At 43.3% G+C, this 15590-nt stretch overlaps 1 protein-coding gene and 1 long non-coding RNA gene across 12 annotated transcripts in view; one reads left to right on the top strand and one right to left on the bottom strand.

Moving 5' to 3' along the window:
- WDFY2 (WD repeat and FYVE domain containing 2) overlaps window positions 1-15590 on the bottom strand; it is a 297542-nt gene that overhangs the window by 13227 nt on the left and 268725 nt on the right. For all 11 annotated transcript variants that reach the window (XR_010318214.1, XR_002786422.2, XR_010318215.1 and 8 more), the window contains exons 8-9: window positions 4611-4716; window positions 1520-1621 (exon numbers count right to left, since the gene is read on the bottom strand). Coding sequence is in view for 3 of the 11 variants with exons in the window: in XM_003412629.4 (XP_003412677.1) it covers window positions 1520-1621; window positions 4611-4716 (208 nt within the window). In the remaining 8 variants the exon portion in view is untranslated. The remainder of the gene's footprint in view (window positions 1-1519; window positions 1622-4610; window positions 4717-15590) is intronic.
- LOC135227992 (uncharacterized) overlaps window positions 4715-15590 on the top strand; it is a 37553-nt gene continuing 26677 nt past the window's right edge. The window contains exon 1 of the long non-coding RNA XR_010318221.1: window positions 4715-11341. This is a non-coding gene — a long non-coding RNA (uncharacterized LOC135227992). The remainder of the gene's footprint in view (window positions 11342-15590) is intronic.

Raw genomic sequence — 15590 nt, 5'->3', positions numbered from 1 at the left:
GCTTTCCAATTATCACTGCTGTGAACCACAGAGGAACCACCCAACTATCAGTTATGAACCATAGAGGAACCACTCAACTGCCACCACTACAGAGGAACCACCCAACTGTCACCACTACAGAGGAACCACCCAACTGTCACCGCTACAGAGGAACCACCCAACTGTCACTGCTACAGAGGAACAACCCAATTATCACTGATGTGAACTATAGAGGAACCACCCAACTATCAGTTATGAACCACAGAGGAACCACCCAACTATCAGTTATGAACCATAGAGGAACCACTCAACTGCTACCACTACAGAGGAACCACCCAATTGTCACTGCTACAGAGGAACCACCCAACCGTCACCGCTACAGAGGAACCACCCAACTGTCACCGCTACAGAGGAACCACCCAACTGTCACCGCTACAGAGGAACCACCCAATTGTCACCGCTACAGAGGAACCACCCAACTGTCACCGCCACAGAGGAACCACCCATCACCGCTACAAAGGAACCACCCAACTGTCACTGCTATAGAGGAACCACCCAACTGTCACTTCTACAGAGGAACCACCCAACTGTCACTGCTACAGAGGAACCACCCTATTGTCACTGCTACAGAAGAACCACCCAACTGTCACCGCCACAGAGGAACCACCCATCACCGCTACAAAGGAACCACCCAACTGTCACCGCTACAGAGGAACCACCCAATTGTCACCGCTACAGAGGAACCACCCAACTGTCACCGCCACAGAGGAACCACCCATCACCGCTACAAAGGAACCACCCAACTGTCACCGCTACAGAGGAACCACCCAACTGTCACTGCTACAGAGGAACCACCCAACTGTCACTGCTCTAGAGGAACCACCCAACTATCACCACCATGAACTATAGAGGAACCACCTTACTATCACCACTATGAACTACAGAGGAACCACCCAACTGTCACCTCTAGGGACTACAGAAGAACCATCCGGCTGTCAGGCTATCTTGAAGCTGGTGTGCTGAGGCGCTGTTGTCTCCAAAGGCTAAGCTGCCGCGTGAAACTGAATTCAATCTATTGTCTACACTTGGGGCGTGCTCAACCTAGGTGACCTAACATTTGGATTTCTTGGGGAAAACCAAATCAAGCTATGGAATCTGATTGAAAATGCTGTATTACAAGTAAATCTAAATAACGAAAACTAAGATTGGAGGAGGCAAAGTGAAATAATTAAGGAAAAATAAATATCCCTTATATAATTTCTTGGTTTGTTACTAATATGAGCTAAGCATGACTGGTCAAATTTCAAGGTGTATTTAGTAGATGCCACTAGAATTCTAAAATCACATCCCTTCATCCTTATTGGAAACAAGTCACTATGGTTTCCCAAACTGAATCCATTAAGAATCAGCTACAGAAGACAAAGGGGTGGATTTACCCCACCACAGCCTCTGCCCAGGGAAGCTGTTTCTCCTAAGACCGTAAGGGCAAGTTATTTCCACATTATTACATGCACTTTGATGCTGACTTCATGTCACCAACCTGTCTGAGGCCAATCTTCTTACTGTCCCACATCTGCTTGAAGTTCCAGAAGAAAGGCTGATCACATTTCTGGCAAGAGTCACTGTCCAGCCACTCGGGGGTCTGGTCAAATAAAGCATACAGCAGGTCACAGTGAGAAGCAGCGAGGACAATGAAACCACTACACTGCTGCTGTATTTATAAAAATATAGAAGTGTGATTTATTAGTCAACCATTCAAGAAATATTTACGGAATATCCACTATGTACCAGGCTCTGGGGACACACTGGTAAATAAACAATTTATCAGGGAAGACCAAACACGAAAATTTCATGAATAGTAATTATGTAAGTACAAGGAAGTGTGAGAAGACTGAGAAGTACAGAATGCTTTAAGAGTGGAGAAGCAGGTGCCTTGGACCCCTGACAAGTGGTAAGGCTGAGGAGGTCTGAAGGATGGTGGGGTAGGGCCAGGCCAAGAGAGCTGCGAGCAGCTCAGGATGGCTGGAGCAGAGAGGAGAGAAAGGCTGGAGGGCAAGGCAGGGGCCACGTCATGCAGGGTCTTACAACCATGTTGAAGATCTAGGTCTTTATCATCTGCTTTGATTACGTACAGTTACATATAACTGCATAGCAGGTGGTGCAAGAGGAGAAAGACCTGGGGATCTGCTCCCGCAGAGATTATAGCCTAGAAAGCAGTTTTACTCTGTCCCATGGGGTCACTATGAGCTGAAAGAGACTCAGCAGCACCTAACAACAGCAACGATGACAATACATACAAAGCACATGCTGCCTGCACACAGCCATCATGCTGGTGCGATATGACATGATACAGGGGCTACTCTGGGCAGCTACTGCCCACTGTCCATGCCTAGCAGGACCCGTCACGGTTTGAAGCTCTGCTCCTTGCCTCATGGGTCACATATTTTTGCTTTGTTCTCTATTTCCCAGCCCAATCATGAGTATTCTAGAGCATGCCAAACAGGTTTAAAAACTTTGTTAATTTTAAGCTATTCTTTGGAAAATCTTTATAGATTATACACAGGGATTCGGTATGCACTTCCACACATATTTAACTGTATAAAATTCCTTATTTGGTGGGAGGGCCCAAAAGTTAATTTCAGGGAACAGTAGGCTCACAGGACACCTACTGTGGGAGAGGTCTGTGATCAAACAAGTCTGAGAAATGCTGTAAACAACAGGCTCCTTTGGAGGGTTGCACCGAAGGCTCTGAAGAGCCTGCAATACTAGTCCCTTTCTGAGGATCACGTGCTATGGATAAGACTCTGGGAAACACTGATTTAACCTATTCTACATTCAGGAGGACTGACGCTAAAACTATACATTTTATCAAGAAGAAAACGAAAAAGGTAACTTTTTAAGGGCCCTGGTCTCAGAAACTCTGGTGGCGCAGTGTTTAAGAGCTACGGCTGCTAACCAAAAGGTCCGCAGTTCGAACCGGCCAGGTGCTCCTTAGAAACCCCATGGAGCAGCTCTACTCTGTCCTTCAGGGTCACTATGAGAATCAACTCAATGGCAACCGGTTGGTTGGTATTCATATTCTGAAGTTTTCTCCCACATATCTTTTCTTTCAGAAAGTCTGTCAGCGCTTCAGGAAAGAGACTGCTTCATACGCACCTCAGACCTTCTACAGAGAGCACTGCACAGTATTTGCCATAACTATGAAGTAGTCCCACAGATCCTCATTTACAAAAAAAACCTCTCAGATTTATGTTTATAAAAATAAAAGGCACTTGTGAAAAATGGACAGAACCTTTCCTGCTGTATTTAAAGCTCTGAGTCACTCAACGAGAAAATTTTAAATCAGTCAACAAGCACTTTGTGCCCATATACCTGCCTGTCAAGAGGTGGAATTTAAGCAAGATGGCTGGAGGGGCTGCCCAACCACCACCTAGTTTCTTTTCTGGAGACCACACAAGTGTCCTTCTTTGGGGTCTGTCTTTGCATCAAGGGAAAAGAATCCAGCCATCTCCCCTCCCCTAGCTGGTCACTTGGGCCCGGAAAGAAGCCAGGATATAACAGGTGTGATTACCTCTAACCCAAAGCAGGCTACCATGCAGGACCCAGCCAGGACAGCCACTGGTCAGCACTGAGAGCCTGGCTGGCATGGCTAAACACATTATAACTATGTCCCTGCCAAGGGGTACTTTTCAAAAACAATATTCTACAATTCCCCACTTCCTAACAGTAATGGTTACTTTAATTAGTTACTAATAGAACTCCAGTGGATTTATGGTTTGAGCAAATAAAGCTTTAATCTTTTTAAGCATTTAATTACTGACATTTGAAAGACATTACATTGTGGGTAATAGCAACTTGTCTCGAGAAATGAGATGGGGGTGGGGGCATGGAAAGAAGCTGGGAAATTGCGTTTGTCTAATTTTAAGTATTGCTTTTCTATCTAGTTCTTGCTTCCTGCAAAGAAATAAATTAGAGGAATATACACTGTCAAAGGGAAAGCCTACCCACAACAACTCAAGGGAAATGGGAAAATGGTTAACTTCGACGTGCCGGTCAAAAGAGACATTCAGTAAACATATCAGTTGTTAGGATGCTCAAAGATTAAAAAGCAAACTTCATAAAAAAAAGAATGCTACGATAAAATTTAAATTATTTAAAATAATTATTTCTAACATTTCTATTAATACCAAACCAAGGATTCTTACTTCATTAAATAACATTTCTCACACCCTGGCCACCAATTCCCTCAATAAAATAAAGCATATGAGTTTCCTGTTTTCATAGGACACTTGATACCGAAGGGCTAACTGCCTGAAAACAGATGGTTCTTTTTTCTTACCTGGACTTTTGCAGCAAATGCTGTAACTTATTTAAAGTCTAAACAGCTTAGTTTCCGTCGAGTTTCTTATGAAATCTCCATTACATTAGTGTCACATGCCAATTTGTGAGAGGTTAAAAAAAAAAAAAAAGGAAACTCTATTTATACCATATTTTATTCTGACATACCATGTCATGGTTTAATCAAAAAAGAAAGAAGAAGGCAAGAGGGAGGCTGAGCCATGGCTGCCTGGATATAGAGCCCAGCCCTGCTGCTGTGGAAGGAGAGGATCCCCAGCCTCCGTGGCACCTACCTCCTGCCTCTTGACGTCCATGTTCCAGACGACGATCCCACCATCACCGCCACATGAGATGAGCTGCCTCGTGTGCTGCGCATAGGAGAGGGCCTGGACTTTGTCACTGTGCAAGAAACCAAGGGGAATGACACTTCAGGACGGCAAATGAAAAGCCTGATGGCAGAAACCCTAGCAAAGTCAACCAACACACATTCCCAGATCCCAAATGCAGACCGTAGAGATCTGACTTAATTTTCAATATGCTAAAGGTAAAGTGGAGTCCCTGGGTGGCGCAAATGGTTAAACACTGGGCAACTAACCAAAAGGTTGAAATGCAAGGTGCCTTGGGAGAAAGGCCTGGCAACCTGTTTCCAAAAGTCACAGTTATGAAAACCCTACAAGCTACTCTATACACACAGGGTTGCTATGAGTCAAAATCGACTACATAGCAACTGGTTAGTTGGTTAACAGTCAGGCGGGTACCCAAGATTTCAGACAAGTCAAAACGCTTCTTTAAGATACCAAGGTGCCAGGAAAAGGCAGTCTTTGTCAGTTACTAACAAAGCTGAAGGTTGCACTGGGTGGACCATCTTACTGGTTCCTTCATTACTTACTTACTTAAAATCTTTGACACAGGTTCATTTTACATTTGTTCAAGAGCCATGATTTCATCTTTTTTTTTCTTTCTTTCTTACTCTTGGAGAGTTTTGGAGGTCATCCTTCAAGACACCCATGGACCTACCAAACAGAGCCAGGTAAACTGCATTCACGAAGCGGTTAGGCCAGGTGTGTCTTCTCTTGGTTCCCAGAGCAAATCCAAAGCAGCAAGAGACATTCTTTAGTTTTTATTCTCTGTACCGATTTTGTGCTTTATGTTTTCTTCTAGTTCATGCCCGGCTTACAAGTTATTCCCTTGGTGGCAGCAGTGATAGGAAATTTGGTTCCATGGGCTGACAATTTGGTGGTTTTTAATATGTGATTATAGATATCTACTCTCTGCTGGGTGAGAGGGAACACAGAATGTGGTTTCTTGGTCTTCTGTGTTTGTATATTTGCCTGTTTTGAGCCCAAAATCAATTAAGAATTTAGTACCTTCTGAGAAGAGCAGTTCTTTGCTAAGTGGACTAGTGATTGCATGTTTCTGTGTAATTCAGAAAGGCCTGTACATCTAGTTGTGTATGAAATGTTTTCCTATTTCCTGTCAAAAAAACCCATTGCCAGGGAAGAATGAAGAAAACACAAGAAGACACAAGGGAAAGATTAGTCCAAAGGACTAATGAACCATATCTACCATGGCCTCCACCAGACTGAGTCCAGCACAATTAGATGGTGCCCGACTACCACCACTGACTGCTCTGACAGGGATCACAATAGAGGGTCCTGGACAGAGCTGGAGAAAAATGTAGAATAAACTTCTAACTCAGGAAGAAAGAACAGAGTTGCTGGCCTGACAGAGACTGGAGAAGCCCTGAGAGTATGGCCCCCGGCCACCCTTTCAGCTCAGTAATGAAGTCACTCCTGAGGTTCACCCTTCAGCCAAAGATTGAACAGGCCCATAAAACAAAATGAGACTAAAGGGGCACACCAGCCCTGGGGCAGGAACTAGGAGGCAGGAGGGGACAGGAAGGCTGGTAAAACAGAACCCAGGGTTGAAAAGGAAGAGTATTGACATGTTGCGGGGTTGTTAACCAATGTCACAGAACAATGTGTGTACTGACTGTTTAATGAGAAACTAGTTTGTTTTGTAAACCTTTATCTAAAGTACGATCTACCCGTTGCCGTGGAGTAGATTCTGACTCATAGCGACCCTACAGGACAGAGTAGAACTGTTTCATAGGTTTTCCAAGGAACAGCTGGTGGATTTGAACTGCTGACCTTTTGGTTAGCAGCCAGCTCTTAATCACTGTGCTACCAGTATCAATAAATTAGATTATAGCAGTTCTTAAATTAACATCTTCTGATTGACTGATAATAAAAATAAACAAGTGCTTACCTGAAGTGAATATTCCTAAAATTCACAGAAAATAAGGAAATTGAACCTCTCATGCTTTAAATGTGCTAGACTTAAAATTCTTCTTACAGAAAAGCTAACTCAATTACACTTTAAGAATCTAAATTAAAAAATTAAGGTAAGTCTTTGGCAAATGAGGCTAGTATAATAGGTTTTAAAAAAGTTATATCCTCAGTTCATCAGCGTTAATATAAATGTACCTTTTATTTTACTTGGGTTTATTTCCCCTAAACTTATACAGCTTACTGGTCAAATAAGCTGATGTTGTTGTGTTGTTAGCTGCTGTCAGATCAGCCTCTGACTCATGACGACCCTCTGCAGAATCAGACTGTTGGGATTCATAGGATCTTTGCTGGCTGATTTTCTAAAGTGGATCACCAGGCCTTTCTTCCTAATTTATCATAGTCTGGAAGCTCTGCTGAAACCTGTTCAGCATCATGGCAACACTGAAGCCTCCATTGGCAGATGGGAATTTGAGCCTAGAATCCAAGAATTCTACCACGGAGCCACCACTTCCCCCAAGCTAATATTATTCCTGCATAGTGTTTAAGATTATAAAATACAATAAATTTGTGTTCAATTAAATTGAACAATTATTCTAGCAAACTTTATAATCAGTAATTATGTTTTGTAGGGTATTAAAGAGAATTTCTAAGATCTTTAGCTAACTTAAAATGGACTAAGTTGAGCTAACTGATGGATAATCATTTGATGTCTTACATTTCTAAGAATACTAAAACTTGGATTACACAGAATAATATTAAGTTTACATATGCTCGCTTATTTTTATATGCTACAGAGAGGCTATTAATTTTGGGTCATGTCAATCAAAGTGTTCACTCTTGCCATTTGAAAGAGATGGGAATTCCAGAACACTTAATTGTGTTCGTAAGGAACCTTTCCATAGACCAAGAGGCAGTCGTTTGAAAAGAACAAGGAGATACTGTGTGTTTTAAAGTCAGGAAAGGTGTGTGTCAGGGTTGTATCCTTTCACCATACTTATTCAATGTGAATGCTGAGCAAATAATCCAAGAAGCTGTACTATATGTAGAAGAATGGGGCATCAGGATTGGAGGAAGACTCATTAAGAACCTGTGTTATGCAGATGACACAACCTTGCCTGCTAAAGTGAAGAGGACCTGAAGCACTTAGTCATGAAAATCAAAGACTACAGCTTTCACTATGGATTGCACCTCAACATAAAGAAAACAAAAATCCTCACAACTGGACCCATAAGTGACATCATGATAAATGGAGAAAAGACTGAAGTTGTCAAGGATTTCATTTTACTTGGATCTACAATCAACATCCATAGAAGCAGCAGGCAAGAAATCAAATGACATTTACTGCACTGGGCAAATCTGCTGCAAAAGACCTCTCTTTAAAGTATTAAAAAGCAAAGATGTCACTTTAAGGACTAAGGTGCGCCTGGCCCAAGGCATGGTGTTTTCAGTCACCTCACACTTACGCGAAAGCTGGACAATGAATAAGGAAGACTGAAGAACTGATGCCTTTGAATTATGGTGTTGATGAAGAATATTGAATGTACCATGGACTGCCAGAAGAACAAGCAAATCTGCACTGGAAGAAGTACAACCAGGATGCTCCTTAGAGGCAGGGATGGTGACTTCGTCTCTTACACTCTGGACATGTTATCAGGGGGGATCGGTCCCTGGTGAAGGACATCATGCTTGGTAAAGTAGAGGGTCAGTGAAAGAGAGGAAGACCGCCAACGAGACAGACTGACAGAGTGGCTGCAATAATGGACTTGAACAGAGGATGGTACAGGACCAGGCAGTGCTTCGTTCTGTTGTACATGTGGTTGCTGTGAGTCGGAACCCACCTAACAACAACAAAAGCGATGTATGTTGAAGTAGAAATTTGTGTTATGGGTGTTCATGGGCTTTTATATTGTGCTGAAATGCTTGTACATGACAGTCAGTTCTCAATTATTCATTTCCTCCCACCCCCATTTTTCTCTGTGAAATATAAGCTAGTTACTTTGGATGGTAATTTTAACTGAAATGAGTAGCTGAGACTATGACAGGAGCAATCATGCCAAAGAAATACAGCTGCGTATGCACTTCAGTTTTTGAAAGAAAAAGAGAATAGTTTTTTTGTCTTAAAGTGGTGGTTTTCAAACTTTTTGGTCTCAGGATCTCTTTACAGTTGTAAAATGTATTTGTGGATACCAAAAAGTTTTCATTTAAACGAATGATAACTATTGGTATTTATTGTATTTGAAATTAAAACAGAAATTAAAAAAAAGATTCATTTGAAAAAAAGCAATGATGAACCCATTGCATGTTAACATATTTTGTGAAAAATAGCTATATTGTCTAAAACAGAATTCTTATGAGAAAATGACATTGTTTTACATTTTTGCAGATCTTTCTAATGTCTGGCTTACTAACAGAGATCCAGATACTCATCTCTCGGCATGTGCTGTGTATCACGCACCACGTAGCTTCTGGAAAACTCCACTGTATACTTCTGAGAGAATGAGAATGAAAAAGGCAATTCTAAAGTAAAGTGTCAGTTTGTTCCAGAACATGAAAGAAAAAAATGAAAGACAAAACCTGGAAAGGGAATTTTATTTGCTTTTGTTTACAATACTTGAGTCTGAAAAGACGTTATGGGATGCATTAAAATTTTGGCAATGTTCCCTTAGTTTTGATGAGTTGGCTTCCTTGGTTTACTTATTGATCAGTGCCTGTGGCTACAATGAGAAAGGATATTCTTTGCCTTCCGTGGAATCTGCAGAGCTGGCAGAGGTTCTGAGTCTGATGGAATTATTTTCAGTGCTTTATCTTGATGTCGGAAACCCTGGTGGCGTAATGGTTAATACTACAGCTGCTAGCCAAAGGTCAGCAGTTTGAATCCACCAGGTGCTCCGTGGAAACTCTACAGGGCAGTTCTACACTGTTCTATAGGGTCGCTATGAGTCAGAATTGACTCAACGGCAATGGGGTGGGGTATCTTGAAGTCTAAAGTCCTTGATTATTTAAGAAAAACAAACAAAAAAAGCACAAAGGCTCCTCACTTATGAAAGAGCTAAATTCTTTAAACTCATATCACTTTCCAGATTTATCTTTAAATGTTCCATGTGGCTTTGATTACATGATAAGCAGGTATTGTTTCCTGGACACCTGTGCTCCTACCAGAGGTAAGTGCCTGAGCCTCCTCTGGCAGCTCTGTTGGCTATGCCTTCCCAGGTTGGGTCCTATATTCTGAAAAAATAAAAGTTTAAGATTTTTTTACACCTAAAATGATCTCTGAGATTTCCCAAAGGGGTCCTAGAAAAGCATAAAGATTTGCCCCTTCACCTCACAAAAAGAGATGCTATAAATAACGAGGTTTATTTGCTGCCTTACCATGTTAGGAGCTGCATGTACGGGGCAGCTGTCGGGTCAGAAGAGCGGCCCGGCCTCCCCAGGTGAAGTCTGTACCCAGCTGCCGCGGAGCGCTCAGACTGACGGCGACCCCGTGTGTGTCAGAGGACAACTGTGGTCCACATGCGTACGGGGCAGGTGTCGGATGAGAAGAGCGGCCCGGCCTCCCCAGGTGAAGTCTGTACCCAGCTGCCGCGGAGCGGCTCCGACTGACGGCGACCCCGTGTGTGTCAGAGGACAACTGTGGTCCACATGCGTACGGGGCAGCTGTCGGGTCAGAAGAGTGGCCCGGCCTCCCTCAGGTGAAGTCTGTACCCAGCTGCCGCGGAGCGCTCAGACTGACGGCGACCCCGTGTGTGTCAGAGGACAACTGTGGTCCACATGCGTACGGGGCAGCTGTCAGGTCAGAGAGCGGCCCGGCCTCCCTCAGGTGAAGTCTGTACCCAGCTGCCGCGGAGCGGCTCCTACTGACGGCGACCCCGTGCGTGTCAGAGGACAACTGTGGTCCACATGCTTTTCAGGGGCTGCTATTTTGGGAACAGACTGCCAGGACTTTCTTCGGAGGAGCCTCTGGGTGGACTTCAACCACCAATTTTTCAGTTAGCAGCTGAGCATGTTAACTGTTTGCACTACCCAGACCCTGTATGAGCAAATGTTATTAACGTAAGTATTTCAGAAATTGTATGCCTTATAAGACGACTCTGGAGATCTGTCAGGGCAGCCCCTGGATTACGACGGAGTTCTATTCCTGTCTTTAAGTTGAATTTGTCCATAAGTCAGAACAGTTAGGTACGGTTTGTGTCTAACCTCAGTTAATCAAATGTTTGTCTTGGTATGTAGTATATAATGTACCTTTCCATGCATAAAAAATGGTAACGAAACACTTCCAGGTACACTAAAATATCTTTAAAACAATAATACAGTAATAACAATAATGTTTTGATATGTGTTGCAAAGCAGCACCTGTTTGTTATTACAAACCACTGTATGTACCTGGAATTTTTAATATAATAGGCTTTACAGGGGTTAGTTCATAACTACGGGTACTATATAAGTCGGGCGTTCATAAACCTGGGACTGCCTGTAATATATTTTTACCCTCAGGGGAAACCCTGATCAAAACTCTTATGAAATAGTTATGCAGGGTACCCCAATAGGAGGGTACCCACTCTACTCCATTCTAATATTATTGGTCACTATAGTAAACTGACCACTAAGCCATTACATCTGTCATCTTACAGACAACTTTCCTGTTACTCTAATGCTTGCCTGAAGGCTCTGCTCGAAGCCACAGGCTTGTATGTGACTTAACCAAAGGACGTCTCAGAGTTTCTTGGGAAAGCACGGTACGTACCAGGTATTTTAAAAATAATGTATTTCAAAGAACAGAATCTTGGGCACAGACTTCTGAGCTGACATTGCTTAAACAATTTTCAATCTGTGCCAGTGGGCTGAACCAGGATTTCCTTGCATTTCTGGGCTCTATTTACTCTGGAAGCAGATGGCTTCACAAAAGTCAACTGCTAAAGTGAGATCCCATAGGACAAGAATTAATTACATAGGACTGAACGAGCTGAAGAGGGAAATCTCACTGTGGTTATTTGTTTGAAAGATTGTTGATGTTGTTTTAGTGTCTTATTTTCTGTGTAGACAAGGAAGCCTTTTCTTTTAAGCTATCTCTAATCTACAATTTAGTACATTCTGCTTTTATGAGCTAAATGGAAACATTTAAAAGTAATATCCAATTCTCACTGATCCTCCAGAACTCAAAAACTGTTACAAGTCCGACTGCTTTTCATGGCAATATAGCTATCTGCACAGGTACAGTTAGAGTCTTTCCACAGGATATAATGAGGCAAATCGATGGTACGATCAAGCCCCTTCCCAGAGTGTTGTATTTGGGGACTATGCTCGCTGAATCAGAACTGACTAGCCACTTCAAGGAACGAAGGCAGACTTCACTTACAGAGCCAATGTCTGTAGAGGCTTCCCAGGAAAACAGGCCTTGTACCTGGTTTTCAGGGTCCCGGCCTTACAGGTGGCAAAGGAGGTACCAGGCTAGGAATCTAGCAAACGTTGGAAGCCTCAAGGAAGTCAATCTAGTTTCCAAATATGGTAGGTCAGATATGGTGGAGAGTTTCTTGGGCTTGGTTTTCCACCCTTGGGATAAGCAAATAATAGAGGCTTTAAAAAGTCCAATCCAAGATTCTTGATCAAAACTTCCAGGCAGAATGCTGCACTACTCTAGACTGCAAAGCAAACCCAAGAAGGCCTGTATGGTTAACACTCTTACTGCACCTCTGTGAATAACTAGGCCACCCCTACTTTAGTGTGATCAAGAATAACCTTTGAGACTGTTATGAGCACAGGGAGGAATGAGGGGAGGGCTATCAGGTGAAGCCGTGAAAGACTCTGACATAATGACATTAACGGGTGTCTTCTCAACAGAACATGAGGTGCTGTCTAATGCACCCTTCAGGGTTATCTTATTTGACTGGGGACCGCACTTTTCTGTAACTGTAACTGAGCTGTTTTACAGAAAACTGATATCACTATAAAGGAATCCTGTCCAGTGAAGACACTACTAATCCCCGCCCCGCCCCCCGCCCCCGCCCCATTCTGCCCACAGACAAGCTGGTTTTGCAAATTCATTTTAGCATTCCCGATTGCTTATGTATGTGTCTGCTCTGTTGGTTTTTCTTCAAATTGGTTATAGTATCTTACTGGTACCCTTATTCATTAATGAGCAATATAAAATCTTTCATGTGTTTGTTAAAAAAAAAAAAAAGTCAGTTTTCTTCTCACCATCTCTCCTGGTTGTCATTTCATGCTTTTAATATATGGAGTGCTACCATTCCACCGTGCAAGGACAAGAAGGAAAATATATCTAATTGAAAGACTCGTAACCCTGTGACCTGAACTACATTTCATTTGTTAAGGCATCTTGATACACATCAATGATCTTGTAAAACCAAAATAAGCTATAGAAGGAACAGCTTTGCCACTCACAGCTGGCGGCAACATTGAGCAACAAACACATAATTTATGGACTCAGTCCTGTTAATATTCCAACACAGAGGAGTGGAATGCAGTGAGGAATGCTGGGAACCAAGCTCTGTAATAAAGCTCATCAGGGCCTTCTTGATTTAAGGATTCAAAATATAACCACTGTGTGGGTAAGAACAAGGTGAGGGACCATTCCCAAGTCACAGATGAAGCGTTATAAGAGGAAAACCCTCAAAGAGATGGATGGGCACAGTAGCTGCAACAATGGGCTCAAGCATAACAATGATCTGATGCTGCTTGAGGGAGAAGCGCTGAGAAGCCTTTACCCTTGTTATCAAAACAGGCTCTCAGACCCAAACCAACAGCTGCTCAAATGTCAGTTTAGGCCCTCTGCCATCCTCAAACAGGAGGGGTCTTAAATGTACAGCATCTTCCATTTCTTTGATGAAATGCCCCAGGTTGTTGCGGTTAAGTGCTGTCGAGTCCGTTCCAACTTACAGCAACCCTATGTGCAACAGAATGAAACACTACCCAGTTCTCACAATTGTTGCTCTGTTTGAGCCCACTGTTGCAGCCACCGTGTCAACCTATCTCTTCAAGGGTATTCTTCTTTTTCACTGACTCGGCTTCACCAAGCATGGTGTCCTTCTCCAGGGACTGGTCCCTCCTGATAACAAGTCCAAAGTAAGTGAGACGAAGTCTCGTCATCTTCACTTCTAAGGAGCATCCTGGCTGTACTTCTTCCAAGACAATTTGTTAATTCTTCTGGCAGTCCATGGCAGCCCAGGGTTCACATCCCTGTTCAGGCATGCCCCAGGTTACTTGTAAAAATCTCATCAGCTTTGCATCTGCTACCGGAGACCTCAGTTCCTGTATTCAGAGCCGCCTCACTAGTCTTCCAACCTCCAAGGACCCAAGAAGGCACATGAGTAACCCACCCATGTTAGGTCTCCTGGATATCTGATACCTATGGCCATTCCAAGCCAAGGGACCAGGAAGGGCTCTGCCTACCCCGGGGTCCTGGACCACAGCTAGTCTGAACTTGAACTCAGGGCCCCGTCTGGGTACATCAGAGATACCCTGCTGTTTACTGGCTTGAGTGGAAGTTGAGATGAGCCACTGCCCTCTGTCCACTGGCAATTTCTTGAACCCATTGTGTTTTAGTTCATGGAGGTCGCTCTTGTCGAGTAACCTCCTGATCCTGTGCGCTATGAGAACCTCTTCATCTTCTCAGGTCCAAATCAAGAGTGACCCCCCACCTCCCACCGAAGCCCCCACCTTCCAGTAAAACTCGCAACTGTCCCACTTTTACCCATTTTCATGGATCCCCGGTGGAGCAGTGGTTAAAAGCTTGGCTGTGAACCAAAAGGTTGGCAGTTCGAATCCACCAGCTGCTCCTTGGAAACTCTATGGAGCAGTTCTACTCTGTCCTATAGGGTTGCTATGAGTTGGAATCAACTTGACGGCAATGGTTTTTTTAACCCATTTTCATACTTCTCGCACGGCTCCATAAGGGCAGGAACTATGTTTTCTTACCCAACGTTGTGCCCTAAGTGCCTGATACAAAGCCTGGTGTGCAGATGGAGCTCTGTAAGCATTTGCTGAATAAATGATGGGCAGAGGGATTAGGTGTATGTGGCAATATTTCCACAGAAAATGACACAATCAGAGAGAAACAGTACTCATAGCTGAAAGCCTGATTTTTGAATTACTATATATTTTTATCAACTAGAATAATTTTAACAACACTGTCATTTACTAGGCCCTTACTCCTATGCTGGTTATTTGACACGTATTGGATCATTTGTTTTTCAACAACCTTGGGAGGGCTTTCTTTGCAATACTATCTTTTAAGATGAGGGTACTGAGGAGCAGAGCATTAAAATGCCTTGCCAAAGGCTACAGAGAAGGGCTGGCTCATACAGCCTGGCCTGACTCAAAGGCCTGTGGGCTTAATGACCACTCTCTACTGCTCCGCTGTCTTTGACAAGCTTCTACCCCCTACAGAAACTCTAATTTCTAATACTTTGATCTATTGCGTGCTCAGCTAAATAGTTAGAAATAGGAAAGGCATCTCCTCCTCTCCACCCTAACAGGTCTCTAGCACAACAGTGAGAAATACTCCTGAATCTCTTGAATTCATGAGGAAAGATCTCATATATGCTGATCATTACACCCCTCCCCAAAACACAGATGCTGGCTGAGAGGGCTCCACTTCCTTTCATAACTGTAAATGCAATGTACCTGGTACGAGGAGGAGGAGCACCAATTCTGTCAATGTGCCTAATATGAGGAGGAAGAGGAACACCCATTCTGTCAATGTACCTGGTACGAGGAGGAGGAGAAGCACCCATTCTGTCAATGTATATTTATTTACTAATACCGTATGTCTTTACTCAACAGCTCTGAGGAAGCTTCCAGCAAATTCTTACACGTGGTGGTAATCATCACCCATATTTCAGTTTGTCATATTATGGTGTTGCTATGATGCTGTAAGCTATGCCAAACACCAGCAGGGCTACCCATGGTGGACAGGTTTCAGCGAAGCTTCCAGACTGAGAAGGACTAGGACAAAAGGCCTGGCAATCT

Source organism: Loxodonta africana, chromosome 17, assembly GCF_030014295.1.
Source record: "Loxodonta africana isolate mLoxAfr1 chromosome 17, mLoxAfr1.hap2, whole genome shotgun sequence".
NCBI classification, from domain to species: domain Eukaryota; kingdom Metazoa; phylum Chordata; class Mammalia; order Proboscidea; family Elephantidae; genus Loxodonta; species Loxodonta africana.
This window is presented reverse-complemented; position numbering and strand designations above follow the sequence as displayed.